The 20,258-nt window shown below is 42.3% G+C and overlaps 1 protein-coding gene across 50 annotated transcripts in view; it reads left to right on the top strand.

The window, feature by feature from the left end:
* The window catches only part of MBNL1 (muscleblind like splicing regulator 1), a 184,958-nt gene that overhangs the window by 164,018 nt on the left and 682 nt on the right, over positions 1-20,258 (top strand). For 23 of the 50 annotated variants that reach the window (XM_083739707.1, XM_083739703.1, XM_083739726.1 and 20 more), the window contains 5 exons: positions 243-396; positions 4,767-4,802; positions 5,683-5,777; positions 13,287-13,361; positions 17,014-20,142. In XM_083739707.1, coding sequence (XP_083595833.1) covers positions 243-396; positions 4,767-4,802; positions 5,683-5,777; positions 13,287-13,343 — 342 coding nt within the window. In that variant the 3' untranslated portion in view covers positions 13,344-13,361; positions 17,014-20,142. The remainder of the gene's footprint in view (positions 1-242; positions 397-4,766; positions 4,803-5,682; positions 5,778-13,286; positions 13,362-17,013; positions 20,143-20,258) is intronic. The other 27 variants (XM_083739698.1, XM_083739688.1, XM_083739683.1 and 24 more) reach the window with 2 other exon arrangements.

Below are 20,258 nucleotides of genomic sequence, written 5' to 3' on the forward strand. Positions count from 1 at the left end.
AATCTTCAGCTTTGCCCTTTCCTTGAATAGTAAAGTCCGCTCCGCTGCTTGCTTGCTCAAGGATATATATATATATTTTAAAAAGATGGTGCCTGTTGGTTGTTCCTCCTACTGATTTTACTGTTTCTTTTCTCTCTCTTTTTCTCTCCCTGCTCCATCCCCACCTTCCTTTTTATTTTCTTCATTATTATTATTATTATTTTATAAAAACACTGGGCTATCTTATACTCATCCTCCATTAGGGAATTCCTCAAGCTGTACTCCCCCCATTACCAAAGAGGCCTGCGCTTGAAAAAACCAATGGTGCCACCGCTGTCTTTAATACTGGTATCTTCCAATACCAGCAGGCTCTTGCAAACATGCAATTGCAACAGCATACAGCCTTCCTTCCACCAGGTAAGTGACGCAGCTTCCCTCTGCCCGCGCGGGAGCCAGGCACAAGCCAAGGTCACAGGAGGACTTCCCCATATCTTAGCAGACCTCGGAGGCTAAGGATTAGTTGCTAGCTAGAGAGCCAAGGAAAAGCGATCCCCGCAGGGTTGGCCCTTTGTGAGTAGGGAAGGAAGACAGTCTTGCTGCTAAACTGCAGATTCTGCATATGTTTGTCTTGAAAGCAAGGTGTCTGGGTGCTTTCTGGCCTAATGTGACAATCTGCATCTTCAAAGTGTGTGATCTTACGTTTCCAAAACAGCATTTGAAGTCTTTCCCCTTGTGCCTCTTTTGCCTAATCCTCCATTTCACCTCTCTTCAGCTGTTTGGTATGGTTCTTTTTTATATATATAAAAAATGGTTGTAAGACCCCTTTGCTCTAGACCGCATAACAAATCATTCCTGTATGTCGTAACCGCCTTCTAAGGCCTATTATGGAAGACAAGGCCCATTAACCTTTTAATTGTTTATTGGGGGGTGGGGAGAGACACAAACCTTTTGGAGCTTTGCCGTTGATTTTATCGTGAGCGAGACCAGCTATTATTATCCATTTCTATACCGCTTGATATTTTAAAGGGGGGAAATCTCAACGCGGCTTACAACACATTGAAACATCAAATAAAACAATCCAGAATAAAACATTTGCTGAAGGAAGTCAAATTCAGAATGTAAATTCCACCACCACTTAGTCTGAAAGAAGACCCAACCCGGTGCTTTTGTGCTCCTAGAATTTATGTCCTGAGATCGCTAAGTCGGAACTAAACTGGAGGGTCCAATTGGGAAGATCTCTGCCGGAAGGATGAGTGGCAAAATTGGGTTGCTTTGTCCATTCCCCCCCCCCAAAGGAGGGTGGCACTCTAACATGCCGTGGACTTGACTTCCACACTTATTTAAAGCCCGCTTTAAACATTACTGCGAAGTTGACCATTACATCCCACTTAAGGGTTGTTTGCCTCCTTGCACCCCCAAATGCCAACCAGGGTTATTCCAGGGTTCTAAGTCACACAGGGTTCTAAGTTCCAGGGTTCCAGGAGCTACACAGGTAGTACAGTGGTGCCTCGCAAGACGAAAATAATCCGTTCCGTGAGTCTCTTCGTCTAGCGGTTTTTTCGTCTTGCGAAGCAACCCTATTAGCGGCTTAGTGGATTAGCGCTATTAGCGGCTTAGCGGCTATTAAAGGCTTAGCGGCTAAAAGGCCATTAGCGGCTTAGAAAAAGGGGGGGGAAGCGAAAAAAATCGCAAGACTCGCAAGACGTTTTCGCCTTGCGAAGCAAGCTCATAGGGAAATTTGTCTTGCGAAGCGCATCGAAAAACGGAAAACCCTTTCGTCTAGCGGGTTTTTCGTCTTGCGAGGCATTCGTCTTGCGGGGCACCACTGTAAAGGCTTGCCACTGCAGATGTTTCATCCCTAAACACACGAGAGGATAGGAGGGGATCCCAGGAGCAGGACTAAACACATAGCTCCATAGCCCCTTTGTATTTTGTGTTGTCCCTTCATGCAAGTAACACGTGAGAAGGTGCTAAGATGTTCCCAGGGCCACCATTGACTTCGTGTAAAAAGTTGCACAAGAGCGGGTGCTTTGGGCAAAACGCTGCACATAAAACTGATGATTACGTGTTCAGGTGAGGATGGCAAAGTCATACGTAATCTCTTTTAAAGGGTACCGAGTCCTTGCTAGACCCATTTCTGCTCCGCCTAAAATCAATGGCAAAAACTCGCTTAGGTTTCCATTGTGATTCCCAGTGCTTCAGCTGGAGTGAAACAATAATATTAGCTTCTGGGAAGATCTGGCCTGCTTGGTCTCTTACTGCATTTATTGAGATAAATATATGGAATGGTATGTTGGCACTATTTCACATGTCGTTGTGTGAAATGAACTGTTTCCTATCCTAATGAGAACATACCTCTTTGTGTGCTAAATTCTGCTAGAGAAATATTGAGGGACTCTAATGGGTTTCTTCCCCCATTTACTACTTTAAATCAAACTTTGTCTTGAGCTGGGGGAAAAGGAAGATAAAGTTTGAATTAGCAAGTTTTGAATTACACCTTGATTAGTGAATTAAACCTTTTGAAGTCAAGGTGATGAATGTAATAACAGGGTTGTTGTTTTTAATTACTGATAAACAAAGGGGTCCTACACAACTGTCTTTTTTTTTCCATTCCTGCCAGTTTTTGCACCATAGGTTTTCATTGCTGCCTTACATTCATTTGCTGCAAACCCTGTGCAAGAATGTGCGTTGGTTTAAAATGTCAGTCTAAGATTAAAACCGAAAGCATGCGTAGTTAAATTTCAGGAAATAATTATAAAGAAAAGCAAATGCTTTTTTCATTACATATGTACAAGTAAATTAAATGTACAGATTATAGAACTAATAATATGTAGGTGAAAATGGCATAAAAATAACAACAATAATAATACAGATAATGCTGATGGTGTATAATATGTGCACATTATGCTTGTCAAAAGAAGAAGATAGGCCTCAATCTCAAGGGACAATTAAAGAATAAACACAAGGGAAGTGGAGGCAGAGGTGAGCCAGGAAACAATATGCCCTTTCAGTTGCAGTAGATTCAACCCAATGCCCTTTGTTCATAGAAATATTCCTTCTGTGATTGCAAAGGCTTTGACCTCCAGTAACAAAAGAGGTGAAGCTTAATTTATCCAATTCTGCCTCCCTTTTGCAGTCACCTGTACCACCTGTCAGAGTGGCCAAGGGGGTTCTCCCCCCCCAAAAAAGGCTGTGGAACAGTTTTCAGAGCCACAGAGTGAAGGGGTATTGGCCAAATTTTTATCCTCTCTTTCATTAGCAGGAACCAGGAGCGCTCTCTTCATCAGCAAAGCTCCACTCACAGAAGATGTGTGTGTTTGCATGCACACAAGCAATGGAGAGAGGGTTATGTTGTCCTGCTAAGTTCAGAGAAAAGCAGCTAAGCTATATCCATCCAAAAAAAAAAACCCCAACTGGCCCATATCACTGGCTAACCCTGTGTTGCATCCAGACTTACTTAAGCAGACTTAGTTCCCAGTGCTATCAGTGGGATTTAAGTCAAGACAAACTTGTCCCCTTCCTTTCAATAGGATCTTTGTTCAACTTAGTCTGGATCCAGCCCAATGCCTTCAAAATAGATTAGTACTAATAATGCCGCAGAGTAGTGACTCATCATTTATAAAGTTTTTTTAGTAGTTAAAATTTCAAAAGCAACTTCGAATATCATAATTCATTTGTATTGTAGTGGTAATTGTATGCAACAGATACAAGATAATTATATAATTTAAAACCAGTTTCCCAATAACTGTTGTAATTTCAGCACATGTTTGTTCCCGCAGACTTCTTTAGTTGCAAAACCGCTAGGAAAAATCTGCAGAGGGCACTATAGTAACATCCAGGACATTTCCCTTGCAGAAAGTATCAGCACATCTTCTGCTTACTAAGGGGGCAGTGAGAACAGTTGGCCTCCATCCTGACAGTGCTCTCTTCACATAGCCCCAGATGCAGAACCCACAATTAGTGTGGATCTCAGCAGCCTAGAACACCTTTGTGTGTTTAGTTGTCCACACATAGATGCCATTAAGCTCGGATCACTCTTGAATCTGCATATATTGAAGGGTGCATTGCTCTCACAGGTGCACTTCCACTTGCAGACACCACACTAAATGTGCATCTGTTGAAGGGTGGGGGCAATGCTACATGCAATTAAGGTGTGCATGTAGCCTCACATGTAGAGAATCACAGGGATGCAGTGGCGCCCCTAAATTATCCTAAGATATCCTGCATGTGCCAGTATTTAGGGTGGCACCTGCTTGATACGCAGTGCTGCAAACTTTTGTAGTTCTGATTTAATATCTGAAATCAAGGCACTAGATCTCCGTACAAGTGAAAAGTATCACAATCCAATAATGTCCTGCAGGTTTAAAAACAAGAATAATAATTTAAGCCAATTTTCAGGGAAATTGGTTTGAGACCCAGCAGGCATTACGCACTTAGTAAGGAATGGATTAATTAAAATTGGTGATATTAAAAACCAACAACTCAAGCTTCTTCTCATGCTGTTAGAGCCTTCATTACCCTTACTGCCCTAGCTCATTTTAATCAAAATGCCAGCACACAGTTCAATCTGCTTTTCCTCCTGCCCTGCTCATGTCAGACTAGTTCTAATTGACCACCACCTTGCTGTTTGAGTTGACTGTGCTGATGGTTACATGCCACTGTTTCCCATAATAACCAATTTTTTCTTCTTTGTTCAAATGAGATTTTCCTAATTACACGTGTGATGGGTTGTTTTAATTCTTTTCCCTTTGCAAATCCACCTTCCTGTTGCAATGCATGATGGGCAGGCTCAATATTGTGCATGACACCCGCTACAAGTGTTGGTAGGTGCCAGCTTTGTTTCTTGATTATCTTTTTTTTAAAAAAAATCTGTTTAGCAGCTCACAGACTCTCAAAATCCACTGCTGGGTCTTTAACATGTAGCTATTGTGCCAATCCATTTCCCCTCCTCCTCCCCTTTCCCCTTGCACTAACAACTCGTCAATTAAATGCACTTGCTTCTATTTAATTGACTCAGAAATCCTAGAAGCCGTTTAGCAGACCAGGAGGCTGTGTGACACATCCCCCTTTGCCCTGTCTCCCCCCACACACACCGCCAACCCCCCCCCAATGCCACAATCTCCTTAGCAGCTCTGGTGGATTTTGACTGGACTCGTGAGTTCCAGTTTTTTAGAAACTGTTGTGCGTCTTTCTTTCTTTTGAAAAGAAAAGGAAACATTCAGTTATATACTTCGTGCAAGTTAATCCAGAACTAGAATTTCAAGCCAGGAGATTATGAAATGTTAAGAGCGGTAAAAAAAGGGGGGAGGGAGAGACGGGTGGTGGCGGCGGAATATTTGTCGTGAGGTGTTAAAGAAAGGGGGTTACGTCATGTTTGTTGGTTGACTATGAACTGAAATAATTGAGCTTGATTGTGTTGATTCCCGTGATTTGATGGTAACGAGCGTTTCTCCTCCTCTCTCCTCCTCCTCTTCCTCCTCCTCCTCTTTCATCTCTCTCCCTCCCCTCCTTCCTCGCTCTCCGGAATGTTGTCCCGCTTTTTGCGCTGCGATTGCATGTCACTTTGCTGGTGGTGATATCTCGTCCCCACGGCTTATCTGCTGATATAAATACCATACTCGACGATTCCGCCACCTGTTGCCATGGTTTCCCATACTGCTACACTCTCCTGTATGTTTGCTTATATGATTTTCCTCCCGAAAGTTCCCATGGTGCACGGCGGTACGCCCACCACTGTGTCTGCAGCAGCAACATCTGCCACAAGCGTCCCCTTCGCTACAGCAGCCACAGCCAACCAGGTTTGCTAATTTACAGCTTTGTTTCTTAAAACATAACTCAGAATCAGTGCTTTTCAGAAGCATGGGGTTTTGTCCGTCCCCCCCTTTCGTTCTGTTTCGTTTTTTGTTCGTTCGTACCTCTTGTTGGCCTACACATTTCCCTGAGATCCGCAGCATAGCTTAACTAGCCTTTTGCCCATGCTCAGAAAGGTTCTGCACCTCCATTTCCAGTACTAAAATATTTGACACAGTCCCTCTCATGAATTACTCAGCATAGGAAGGACCCACTGCCTCCCCATCTGTTTTTACAATAGTCAGAGAGCTTGGTAATAGAAGGAATCCAAGGCTACAGTACTTTGTTTTGTTGTAAGTAGAATTTTACCAGCATTTGTTAACTGATGGATTAGAGTCTGGATAGGACTCCAACTCCCGCTCACCCCAGCCAGCATGGCCGGTGACCAGGAATTCTGGGAGTTGGAGACCAACCGAATCTAGAAGGCCACAGGTTCCCACATCCCTGGAGTAAAGGGTCAGGGACACAGTAATAATAAAATCATTACTATTGATGGCTGGAATGTTCCGAAGCTATCAGAATCTGAATGCAGTTACAGATAGGTAGCCGTGTTGGTCTGCCATAGTCAAAACAAATTTTTTTCCCCTTCCAGTAGCACCTTAAAGACCAACTAAGTTAGTTCTTGGTATGAGCTTTCGTGTGCATGCACACTTCTTCAGATACACTGAAACAGAAGTTTCCAGACCCTTCTATATAGTGAGAAGGTGGGGAGGGGTATTACTCAGAAGGGTGGTGGGAATGGGTGATTGGCAGATAGCTGTGATGAGCCTGTTGACGACTCCTATTGCAGTCGTTAAGAGTCGTGAACAGGCTCATCACAGCTATCTGCCAATCACCCATTCCCACCACCCTTCTGAGTAATACCCCTCCCCACCTTCTCACTATATAGAAGGGTCTGGAAACTTCTGTTTCAGTGTATCTGAAGAAGTGTGCATGCACACGAAAGCTCATACCAAGAACTAACTTAGTTGGTCTTTAAGGTGCTACTGGAAGGAAAAGAATCTGAATGCTTAAGCCTTTATAGCATTGCGGCTTTCTTTTCAATGTTCAAATCAGTCAGGGGATTGACAGCCATGTCCATTGCAACCCAGATTACATTTACTCTTATAAATCTATCGCAATGCCTCTCTGCCTGGACAGTATAATTGCAACAAACAGAAACATGGTAACAAGCCAGTAAGTAATAAAACTATTGCGCTTCAAATATCAACTGACTCAATCTGACTCAAATTTAAGTATGTGATTTATCCATTTGCATGGCTCTTAATCCCACCATCAATTACACAGCCAGTGATTCAAAGGTTTGCGCAGATGCTTAACGATTAAATGGACAATATTTCAGGGCAACGCAGCACACAGTTCATAGGTCATGAATGGTAGACCGTCAGCTTTTTTATTAAACCATTCTGTTTGCCACACAAGTGAGCAAAGTGCTGTTACACTCAGGTCCTGCTTGCAAGGCTTCCTATAGGCATCTGGTTGGCCAATGCGAGAACAAAGATTCTGGACTTCTTGCATAGGCAAGGGTATTCTCTTGGGCCACAGAGCATGGTGTGCAATACAATCCTTCTAATCTTTTCTTGGAAAGAAGACCTGCAATATTCAGGGGGTTACTCCCTAGTAAGTTTAGAATTGCAGCCCTGATATGCACAGGACCCTACTGTTGTGCATGAGTCAGCATAAATGCAGATGTCCTACTTTTTTTGCCACTGCACCATTCATTGCTCTACAGGTGCTCAGCAGAAGAATTGGTGGCATTGATGGTGCTGCGTATTATTTCTGCCCCCCCCCCCACCTTTTTTGGCAAAATAACACGTCTGTGAACATTTTCAGACACTGAAGGATCACCCTTTAAGACTAGAGTGTTTGAACATGAACCAGCTTTCACTTCCTTCCTAAATGCATTATTAGTTTGCATTGCACCTTGCATTGATAAGTGCATTGCGTGGAAAGTGGAAAATTCAAGGCAGATCACACCGGCAGCTACACTAGGACCTGAGCACTGGAGAATTTGTATAAAAGGATTTCTAGGGAATCATCATCAAGACAGGCCATAGCCTTTCCAAAACACTTGATGATGACCCATGAAATGCTGCTGGCCAGCATGCTCTGCCTTCCCCATGCCTGAACCTTACATGTGTAGAAAGAGTTACTTTTTCCATTCCTGGGGGAACCTTCCCCTCATCTTCCAAAACGTGGGTTCAGCAACCCACCTGCTTAGACTGAGGTTCCCCTTAGCTTTGCACTGGATGCTGCTGAATAACTGAGAGATGAAAGCTTAGGAGCTGAAAGCAAGTATACCCTTGGGACTGCAGAAAACAGCTCATGCCTTAGTTGAAACTGAGTGGTTACAAAGACCGTAGCTGCTATGGCAACAGATTCATGCACATTTGCTAATGGTTCCTCTCCCACTCTCACCTGTACAGCTTCACATTTTCTGTATAGTAGTACCTCATTTTGCTACCGGGATCCATTCTGGAGTCGCGGTCGCTGGCCGAAAAAGACGCTGGACAAAGTGCCACGTTTGTACACGCGCGTGGAGCGGTTTGCGCTTCTGCGCATGCGCAAGCGGTGAACCCAGAAGTAACCCGTTCTGGTACTTCTGGGTTTGCTGCGGACGTTTGGCGGAATAGGTGCTCACTGAGGCAGATGCTAGACGAGGTACCACTGTATAGGAAAGCAGGATCTGATCAGCCCTGTTCAGACATTCTCAATCGAACAATTCCAATCTTAGGGGCAAAAGGCAGCTGTATGCTTGTTAGACCCATTCGCCCTTGTTGCATTCCCGATGACCCACTCCTGCAGCCGCCCCATGCTAAATGTCTGTGGTGAATGGGCTGTTTGTGTTGGTTTCTTGTGCAGCATAGACTGATCATGCAGGGTCCTCAATAGGATGCGGTGCAAGGTCCCTGCCGCAAACGTCTGCTGTCAAGCAAGACAGAGGCTGTCACTCCAGTTAGCGCTCCCCTGATGTGCCCCCTCCCCACGCACACAGTTGGCATTGCACGAAGGAAAATTAAGGGAATAGGGATACGAAGTTCACAGAGCAGTACAAACGATAGGAAGCCAATGTAAATTAGGTGTAAGTTATGCAGCTGTATCTTATCCGTAGTCCAGACTCCATTCAGGAGCAGGGCTACTGGCCTTCAAGAGGGGGAGCAAGCTTTTAAAATGGAGTTTAGACTTGGCAGTGTAACATCAGCTGGGTCCACATGGTTGTGTGACCCAATTGAGCAGAGTTTGGAATAGGGGCAAGTCTTCCCCTTGTCCCATCTCGTCTCTGCCACTCACCCCAAATGCCCCTTTTGGGGGGACTGGCGTGGCCGGGATGGAGCATTTTTCTCTCAAATATTGCTTGAAAGGCTGGTCATGAGCCTCTCGCAGATAGGGTACTGCTTATGCCAAAATTAAAAGTTCAGCATAAGTGGCTCACAGATACAGACCTCTGCACAGGGCACCTCCTTGCGCATGTGCTCTGGAAATGGCAACTGTTGTTTCTGCTTTCTGTATAATGATCTCCAGCATACAGATGGGTGAGATGTCTTGCTTCCAACCTCATCAAGACTCCACGCAGTAATGTCAGTGAAAGAGGAGTGGTGGGAAATTGCACCTCGGGTGTGTGCCCTTTCTGTTGGTTAAGGACCAAAAGGAAAACAGCAGCCACATTGGCACATTCCCAGACAGTATGCAAACTGAAACACAACCAGTCTTCAAAATTCACACTTCTCTGAATTTTGCAATGCAGTGCTCCCATCAACTATTGTGTACAGAAATGCATATACTAGGATGAAGCATGCCTAAAAATGCTTATATTCATGAAAACAGCACATGGAAATTCATTACAGTATGGAAAATATACAATATACAAAAAGATGTATGTTAGGAGAGATTCACACTAAAATGGTGGTGAATTTTCATGAGGATTTTTTTTTAAAAAAATTGCAAACTGATGTGAAAATGTGGAGAACTGAATTTAAAAAAACTGGAACTGATAGACTTGCCCATTCTGAAGGGCCCCCACAGGCCACCACATGGGACTGTTGCCACAGCCTTTGCAGTGGCCCCAAATCCTAATATTATGATTGATTCATAAGCAACAAAACAAAGGACTGTATATCAGGAATCGCCCCCCCCCCCCCGATTTAGTATGAATCGGTTGATAAACAGTTCAGCCACCTTTAAAAAAAAAAATTTTTTTTAATGTCTTTTAGGATCATTAATGTAAAACCTCTGGCAAAATCCTCTTTCCCTCCCACAGATGATAATGTATTTTTAAAAGACACTGCCCACCCCCATGCATTTTCCAAGCCAGATTCTGTTTTCGTTGTGCAATCTGACCATTTCATGCGTATCTCTCTGGGTCTTCATAACACACTGCAGCCAAGTTCCGCAGCCCAACCCTCAGTATATGCATATATGAGCCATATATGTATATAGTATGTAAGCATTGTTGACATAATGTAACGCCACCAGAAATAGCCCACTCACCCCCACCTCCCGCAATGTGCATGCATGCAGAAGTTGTTGTTCTTTTAAGAGAACTGGCCCCTTCGTCGTCACTTGCCAGTGCTCAAGGTCCTTGGTCTGTTTCAACAGCACTGCTCTTGAAGCTTCTACACAGCTGGGTGCAACATCCTCTCCTGCTGCCGTAGAAAACAAATGGTACGAGAAGCTCAATTACACTTGGCACATGTTTCCGTGCACACGCACAAAAAATGTGCTGTAGAAATGTATACAGTACACCTAAAGAACAAGTCTGTGGCTAGGGGGCAGTTAGTCATGTTTGGTGGGTGGGATGTGGGACTCAGTTACAAGATGTGCCACAGCTCTTCGTCTCCCATCTCCTGACCTCTCTGGTGGCTATTATTATTATTATTATTATTATTATTATTATTATTATTAGAATGGGTTTCCCATTCTAAAATCTGACTGTGCAGTCAGTCTGAAACGGGCCCCAAAATCCCATTTTTCTTTCTCCAAGGGTGCATTAGCTAAAAACCATTAACTTGAGCTCTTGAGCAAATGTATAACAAGAACACAGCTGTATAAATTATTATTATTATTATTAATTCAACTTATACACCGCCCTGTACCCGGATGTCTCAGGGCAGTTCACAACAAGACCACAACATATAAAATCAAACCAAAAGCAGTAACCCAATAACTCCCCCCACCAAAAAAAAGTCACATTCTAAAAGGGTGTTGGATGTCAATAAGATTGATCAAAGGCCTGGTTAAAAAGGAACATTTTTGCCTGGTGCCTAAAGGTATATAATGAAGGTGTCAGGCGGACTTCCCTGGGGAGAGCATATATACTTGAATAACAGCCAACGGGAAGTTTATCCACTGCAGACTTGAGGGAGTAGTTGAACAAAGTACACTCATACCTTGGTTGCCGAATGCCTTGGTACTTGGATGTTTCAGCTCCCAAATGCCGCAAACCTGGAAGGGAGAGTTCCATGTTTTGGAATCCGAACGTCCGGCGCAACTTTGCTTCCGATTTTCGAACCGTTCCGGGAGTCAAACCGGCTCCTGGAACGGATTAAATTTGACAACCAAGGTACCACTGTACCGTAGTGCAGAACCTTGCATCTGGTGAGTAGGTCCTTCTTTATCCTTTCTGAGCCAATTCAGACTTCATTTTGAGGAAGGGACGTAGTTCTGCCTCAGGTTTAGTCCCAGAGGCCATCTTTTGGCATCTGAACCCCTAGAAAGCCACTGCCTGCCAGTGTAGACAATACTTGGCTGAATGGTCCAATGGTCTGACTCAGGATGAGGCAGCTTCCTGCATTCCTAACTTTGAAGTGCAAAGAAACGCTCCTTTGTTCAGACCACATCTTGAGAAGGCCCAGGCCATTCATGGGTTGCATATTCCTATATTCAATGGCTACGGGCCCCAGCTTTTGCAGGATTCCCACTGCCAGCTGCGGAAGAGCAACACCTCATCCCTTCAGGGAGACATTTTGTTGGTCAGCAAACAAGAAGGCCCAGTTACAATCACCAATCCATATCCCACCAAGTTGAGTTTGTTTTAATTGTTGCAACTATAGTTCAAAGTATTGATTTTTAGCGGGGGGGGGGGAATACTCCCAAGTTATGCACTGTTTGAAGATTTTCTTTCAAATGGCAAAGAGAAAGAGGAGAGAATAACTGTATATTACGGTGCAAAACACTTATGTTTCATAACAAAATACATCTAAAATATCACTCCAGGTAGCCTGGAGAAAATTAGACCCTTGTGGGGGAAATTTAATATGGATACTAACAATTCTATACTTTTAATCCACAATTTAAAGACATTTGACAGTTTGAGCCTAACCATGTCTACTCAGAAGTAAGTCCTGTTGAATTCATTGGGGCTTGCTCCTAGGTAAGTCAGGTTCAAATTACAGCCTTATTTTTATAAATAACTTCCCCTGCACAAAAGCATCTGGGGCAATATTTATAAAATTTTAAGCAGAAATGCCATTCACAAAAATGATCCAGACAGTGTCAGCTGTAGTCAAAACAAAATATTAGCACCAGGCCATAATCAGTAAGTCAAAACAGTCCCTGCTACTCATCTGCCAGCAACAAAGGATTCTCTTTACTTGCTAGTAAACTACAGTTAGGTGGATCTGCATTGGAAAGGCATTTCCAAGGTGTGACACCAGAATAGAGATAGATGGTTCTCTTTCTTGCTTTGCTAAGTTTACTTGCCCAAAATGGAGTCTTTAGGAATCTGGGGAAGACATACTGCCCCCAGCTGGGAGAATAATATCTTGGGAATAAATCCAATAACCTCATTAGGAGGTTATTCTTGGGAAGATACTTAAATTGGATACGTGCCCCTCCCCACCAAATGTGTTTGTGTGTGTTTGTGTGTTTCAGTGCAAAGATGGAAACAAGTATATGATTCTTAGGTGCATGATTAGCTTATGTACTTGAGATTTTATCCCAGTTCAGTTCTGGAGTGAATATTCTGAGTGTTGGAGATTCTAGCTCTGCCTTCCGATATGCCTTTCGCTTGAATATCAGCGCAGCTTAACCAGAAAATGAAATGATTTGCAACAAAACAAAACAAATCTGACTCAAAGTATCTTAAAATTGAGCGTGCAAAATGCATGGGCCAAAAGGTTGCCAAATTTTTCCACTGCGAGTTAGGCAAAGTCCCCCAAACCGTATAAATATGTGTAGGCCAACAAAAAGGACTTTTGAAATTATTGCACTGCATGAACTTTTAACTGTTAATTTTATCCTTCTTTCTAAACAATCAGTAATCATTACTAAACATTGGTTGATATACTACTTAACAGAACATTTTTATTTAAATTGATACCTGTGTTTTGGTTAACTTGCTGTTCCGATATAGAAGTCCACCATCTTTCACCTGAGCTGTTAGTAAAAAAAATAATAATCTTGCATTCTTGTGGAACGCATTATTCACAGGTTACATTCCTTTTCTTGTTCTTCAATAGATACCCATAATATCTGCCGAACATCTGACTAGCCACAAGTATGTTACACAGATGTAGACATATAATCATCAAACAGTAAGTTTCTCAAGTATGCTTTATATTGCATTTTGATAGTGCTATTCTGGATTTGCATTTTCTCCTCCCTGGAACAAGAAGCAAGGTAGCAGCCCAGTTTTGATGTAATACCCACAGCAGGCCGGAGAGCAGACTAAGCTAGGACTCCTCCGTGGTATCTGCAACACAGTCCGATGCATGCCTACTAAACCCAAATGAGTAGAATGTCAACCCAAGTAAATGAGAAGTGCTGTAGTTTTTTGGGTGAGCATCTGCTTTATATCCAGGAAGTTCCAAGGTTTAGTCTCCAAGTAGGGCTGGTGTAGTCAGTGCCAAACTGCATGGATTTGATGTAAAGCTGCTCCCTTCCCATTTTCCTAAATGTGCATAGGATTCCAGGTAATTTTTGTACTTGGAGGGAAAAAGTCTCACCTTCTCCTGATGCCCATACCCATGTAGTTTCAAGGGGAAAGTCCAGTCACACTTTTTATCCTGTCATCTACTATACACGAGACGCGGGTGGTGCTGTGGGTTAAACCACAGAGCCTAGGACTTGCCGATCAGAAGGTTGGCGGTTCGAATCCCCACGACAGAGTGAGCTCCCTTTGCTCAGTCCCTGCTCCTGCCAACCTAGCAGTTCAAAAGCACCTCAAAGTGCAAGTAGATAAATAGGTACCACTCCGGCGGAAAGGTAAACAGCGTTTCCGTGCGCTGCTCTGGTTCGCCAGAAACAGCTTAGTCATGCTGGCCACATGACCTGGAAGCTGTATGCTGGCTCCCTCGGCCAATAAAGCGAGATGAGTGCCGCAACCCCAGAGTCGGCCACGACTGAACCTAATGGTCAGGGGTCCCTTTACCTTTTACTATATACACAGGCTAGTTGTAAGTGGCATTTGAAAGTATCATTTTTTAAAAAATGAATACAAATCCAAAATCCCATAAATAATACTCTGGATAATGTACTATGCCTTACTGTCTAACTACTAGATACGGAGACTGCAAAAGATTTAAGTTTTTGCGTGTATGTCCTAAAGGAACGTTGCATAAATTCCAAGTGGCGTGCAGGTGTCATTTTTAATGATTACATAAGGATGGTTAATGACTACATAAGGAAATGGCTGATATCAAGGAGCCTTTGATTTTTCTTTCACTGCCACAGATTCCTCCCGCCCCAAAGTCTCTGTAGGTATAAGCATCCAATCGGCAAGGTGGATCATGCAGCACATGAATGACTCTCAAGCTGTCATTCAATGCAGTTTAAACCTGCATGGTGCATAATAGCTGCAAGTCAAGTTGCCTCTGCCATAACACCAAAAAACATCATGTCCTTTCAGTAGGTGCAGGCCTTAGTCTCCTTTTGTGTGAGACTCAGAACTGGGAATCATCAAGCTGATAGTCTCTCCCCTGCACAAATTACCAAATGATATTGAATTTGTGTATGTGTTTTGTGACACCGGCTGTCAGGAGAGATCAGGCAAAGACCACAAACTCATCCACTTGCATAAATTAATCTTGAACTGCAGCTCCAGCTACTGAATGTCAGGTCTTTATAAGTTAACCTTCTGCTCTGTGAGAAAAGGTTTCACTTGACTACACCTGTCTGCTTGGAAGAGAGTTTTTCTTTCTTTCTGCACTTAATTTAAATTTGTGATTGGAGTGTTGAGTACTGGTTCTGCCTGACATCATGTCTTCATCCAACAAGACTATTTTTAAGTTGCCGGTAATAGCTCGTCTGCCATCTCCTCTCCCTGTTTCAAGGGCAACGCCTGCTGTGGAAATGAATGTCTCTTCAGAACTTTTCCCTCTTCCTACTTCAAGTTTTGCCTTGACATCAAATGCATTCACATGACAGCGCTGTGAGGCCACTTTAACTGGCATGGATAATCCTGCAAGTTTTTCCGTGGAAGTGGCCTCACAGAGCCACAGTTCCCACAACCTCAAAAAACTACACTTCTCAGCATTCTCCGTGGCGATTAAAGTGCCATTCAAAGAAAGTTGACCTTTCAAATGCAGGACACTTCGCTGTTAAGGCAGGCAGTGTGGTTACCACCTATAAATAAATAAAAGGCAAGAATTGCCACTCTTGGTAATGGCAGGAATCGTTCTGTACACTGTACCTTCCACAGCCACTTGGGTGTATTCTGAGGTCTGCAACTGCTATCCTTGCTCCTCTGGCCCAGAACTGTCATCCGGGGTCGATTTTGCAGCTCCAGTGACACAGCATGGCTCCTGACAGCCCTGCCTCTGTGTGTCACGTTCCTCCAGAGGTTTGTCTCCTGTAAGGGCGGCCTTCCTTCTCCCTAGGGGCCGCCCCGCTTGTGTCACTGTTCCCAGACAGTCCACTCTACTCTGTAGAGAAACCCCTCATCTTGCCCAGTAGTTAAAAGTCTGCATAGATGGATTTCAAGTTGTTGCGTCTTCTCTTCCAGCCAGTCAACCACCTTGCACCTTGCAACCATGTTCTCAGGCAGGAAGACCAACATGGCGCTGGTGTTGCAGATCGCCACAGCAGCTCCCTCGCCGTCCATGTCTCTCGGTCCTTCATACACCGTGAGACAGCACTCCAAGCCCCAAAGCACCCTTGCAAACTCTCCCTATTTGCACTCTCCCTTTGGGGTCAGTTTGCATCACAGCTCAAAAGGATATTACCAGCTGGGTGGAGGCTGCCATTGTTGCTCCTCAGTCTGGCTATGGTTCAAACACCTAAGAACATAAGAAGAGCCCTACTGGATTGGCCAAAGGCTCATCTAGTCCAGCATCTGGTTCTCACACTGGCCAACCAGATGCAAAAGAGGCATTCTCTTACAGAGAAGGGAGAGAGCAAAGGCGTTGTAGCTCATAGCCATTGATAGGTTTATCCTCTGTGAATTTTCTTCCTCTTTTTAAAGCCATCCAGGATAACTATGGGTGGAAAGGGGGGAAATGTGAGATAAAAAATGGCAAATAATAATTAGTACTAGTTATATCCTGGTTGGGACATGGGTGGCGCTGTGGGTTAAACCACAGAGCCTAGGGCTTGCCGATCAGAATGTTGGCGGTTCGAATCCCCACGATGGGTTGAGTTCCTGTTGCTTGATCCCTGCTCCTGCCAACCTAGCACTTCGAAAACACGTCAGCGTGCAATTAGATAAATAGGTACTGCTCTGGCGGGAAAGTAAACGACGTTTCCATGCGCTACTCTGGTTTGCCATAAGCGACTTAGTCATGCTGGCCACATGACCCGGAAGCTGTACACCGACTCCCTTGGCCAATAAAGCGAGATGAGCACCGCAACCCCAGAGTCGGCCACGACTGGACCCAATAGTCAGGGGTCCCTTTACCTTTACCTTTATCCTGGTTTGTGCTCTGGTGTTTAGCAAGTGCTGATGAGGATCAAAGCTAAATAAATTTAAAAGGGGGAAACTTTGCACATCACTTCCCATTTTAACTCAGCACAGATTTTGCAATCAGTGTTGATTTAAATGCTTCATTAAATAATTAGTGGCGTATGTCGTATTTCAGTGCATTTGGATTAGAAGTGTTCAGGGGCTGTCATTGTCATATTTGAATAGCATCGAGGGTGGTGGCCGTGGTATTTCTTTCTTGCATGGAAGAAAAGTAGAGGGGGAAATAGCTGCAGGTGTCGAAGAAACGAAGGCGACCCCTTTCCCACCCTCTTCATTATTTTCCGCAGATCATATAAAAGAAAAGAGGACAGTGTGATTGAATGAAGAAATGGAACAGGTCATTAGCCATAATGTATATACCGTCAGATAACAGCACCCAAATTCCCTCAGCAGTAAGACATCCACATATTGCATGTTAACAAGATGAAATGACAACTCGGAAATCCACTGCACACTGTTGCCTATATACTTTGTACATTGAATAGATATTTGTGCTGGGGTGATCATATTGTCTAAAGACTACAGCATTGTCTATCTTTTCTAGCACACAGGTAAAGCAGCACATACACAGCAGAGGTATGCGCTGGCAGACTCCTTCCTACATAATCATGTACGTCATCTTGAAAAGACAGACTGTGATGTAGCCATAGATCTATTATGTATTGGTACGTCTGTAGACCAAGATATAATTTTTTAAGTAAGTTTATTTCTTTCAAGGTTTACAAAAAAAAATAAATAACGAAAGGTGCACCTTGTATTTAAAATTGCCATTATAGGAGAGAGCGTGCATGCACAGTATAATTTTTATTTTTCCTTTCGTTTTTTGCTTTTAAGAGTTAATATTTTTAAATGTAATAGATTGTAAGAAGTGGTTAAAAAGAGGTATCTGACAGAGATGAATGTGCCAAGTATAAACCACAACTGTGTATATTTTTAAAGCACATCAATGGCTTTAAGTACCATGTTGTTAATGATGCTCATGAAGTGCCATAGACTGTAATCAAAGTAGAGTATTATTTCTGCAGTGTTACTTTTAAGAGCCACGTTTTTAATTTTGCTTGTTTTCCTAGTTGCTAATCAGTCAAAGGGCACCCCTTCTGTTTTAAACCAAAGCTGTCTCAGAAATGGCCAGTTTTACCTTAGTTAACAGTAGGCAGCACATTTTTAAAATAAGCAAAAACCAGTCTTAAACCCAGGTTATTCCTACACATACTGGATATATAAACCTATATAAATTATTATAATCCATAATAATAGTTATGCAAACTATACCATATAACAGACAATATACATTTTTTTTAAAAAAAATATCTTTTAAAAAAAGGGAAAAGCCATTTCTGAGACACTGTTTGCAAAACATTTGAGGAATTTTATTTTGCTTCGAATTTCTAACCTCTGTCAGAAGTCCAAGAGACTCTAAAAGTGTTGGAGGAGATGGGTTTTTGCTTTCTTCTCAAATGCATCACTTCAAAGTCACGCACTTCAAAAATAAAAATAGTGACTCTAATCATGAGAGAAGCACTGACATCAGATGCACGATTTTTTAAAAAAGAAACCAAAACAATGAGATAAATGGAGATGTTAATTAGAAATAGGTATCGGGTGGGTTAAATATTGGGATGAATTTTATATGTGATTTCTTCTGTTCAGATTTAACTGCTTATAGCCTTAGAAAGCCTTTACAAAAATGAAACAAAAAACATAGATGTGCATTCAAGTTTTCAAGAATGGATTCATCCAAAGGAAATCTTTTTTGTGGTTTGGATGTTGCAGCTAGTAAAGGATATATTTTGCTCTGTTCAGCAAAGCTAAAGGGTTGCTGAGGTGGGGGCCAGGTCACTGGTAGTCTATGGAATGGAAGAGGAGAGGGTTCAGTTCTAGAACTTTCCGTACTTCCAAGTTTACTTGCAGATTTTTATGCTTGAGAGATGCTTTCTAGAAAAAAAAAAGAATGATGTGTTGATTTTACTGATTGTACTGTACATCTATTAAAGCCTTAGATTATTACATTACGGGTTAAAACCCATACCAATGTAATTTCAATCGTGTTAAGAAAGTATAGGTGACTTCACATGTTATTGTAGTTTACTTACATTAGAGAATACTACTTATTTTTTTTTCCTTGTTAAAATAGTAGTTTTTATTTCTTACATTTATTAGATCATTTTCATTTTCTATTACCAGACGAATGCCATTTCAGTTTATAGAATTTTGTTTTATTAGATTTTAACTAATGAATTTTTCAAAATATGGAAAAAAATTAAAAAGTTTTTTTTTCTTCTTCATAGCATATGCAGTTTTGAATTTACATGTAGTGTCATGAATATTCGTATTATTGTTAACTAAATGATTTATATTTTACTGATTTAATATTACAATGTAAGAATATCAGTCATTGTTAGTTCTTGTCTAGTTTTCATTAAAAGAACAAAGATCTTTTATATGGATATCTTATATAATCATTGCTAAGTAAGAAGTTAAGTTGTTGCTATTGCAACGATCCTGGCAGACAACTGAGTAATATTTTGATGATTTATTTTGTTTGTAATTAATTATAAAAGAAAAAATCTAGTTCCTAGATATCAGAATAAAAATTTATTTTCTACTGTATCCATTTCAAATGTTAAAATATTGTTTAAATATTTTTTTGAAATCCCTGAATATCAGGCCTTGTTATAAATAAGCTGCATAATCAATAGATCAAGGGACTTTTTGTTGATAATCCAAATACTCAAAAGTTTACGTATAACAAGAATTATAATATGTATGAGTGCGTGTGCAAACTCTTGAGGGTTGATTATGCTGCAATTTAGCATGTGGGAAAGTATAGAGAGGAAGGTTGACCTTTTGCACTTCTGTATATAGTCAAAAAAAAAAAAAAGAGAGAAACCTGTATAATAGTAAGATCTTATTTTGAATAAAAATGTCTATAAATACAAGGAGTTTTGTTAAGGCTAATTAAAAAAATAAAAAAAGACAGGCTGAACAAAATTGCTTGCAAAAAAGTGGCACAGAGTTAGCACTCCAAACCCCATGGGGAAAAAAGTTGCTTTGCTTTATGTGAACAGCTTCTAGTTTGCCAGGATTCTTTCTGCTGGAAAGATTGGCCCTCGTTCCCAGTTCTCGTGACTAAGGACCCTTCTGCACTTTACAATTAAAGCACTATTGAACCACAGTCGTACCTTGGAATCCGTTCCAGAAGTCTGCTCGACTTCCAAAACATCTGGAAACCAAAGCGCAGCTTCCGATTGGCTGCAGGAAGCTCCTGCAGCCAATCGGAAACACCATCGAAACGTTCGGGTTCCAAAGAACGTTTGTAAACTGGAACTATCACTTCCGGGTTTGCGGCTTTTGGGAGCCAAAATATCCGCATACCAAGGCGTCCGGGATCCAATGTATGACTGTGCTCTAGACCAGTGTTTCCCAACCTTGTGCCTCCAGATGTTTTTGGCCTACAACTCCCATCATCCCTGACCACTGGTCTTGCTAGCTAGGGATGATGGGAGTTGTAGGCCAAAAACATCTGGAGGCA

This window comes from Podarcis gaigeae (genome assembly GCF_964106915.1).
Source record: "Podarcis gaigeae genome assembly, chromosome: 5".
In the NCBI taxonomy this organism is placed as follows: Eukaryota; Metazoa; Chordata; class Lepidosauria; order Squamata; family Lacertidae; genus Podarcis; species Podarcis gaigeae.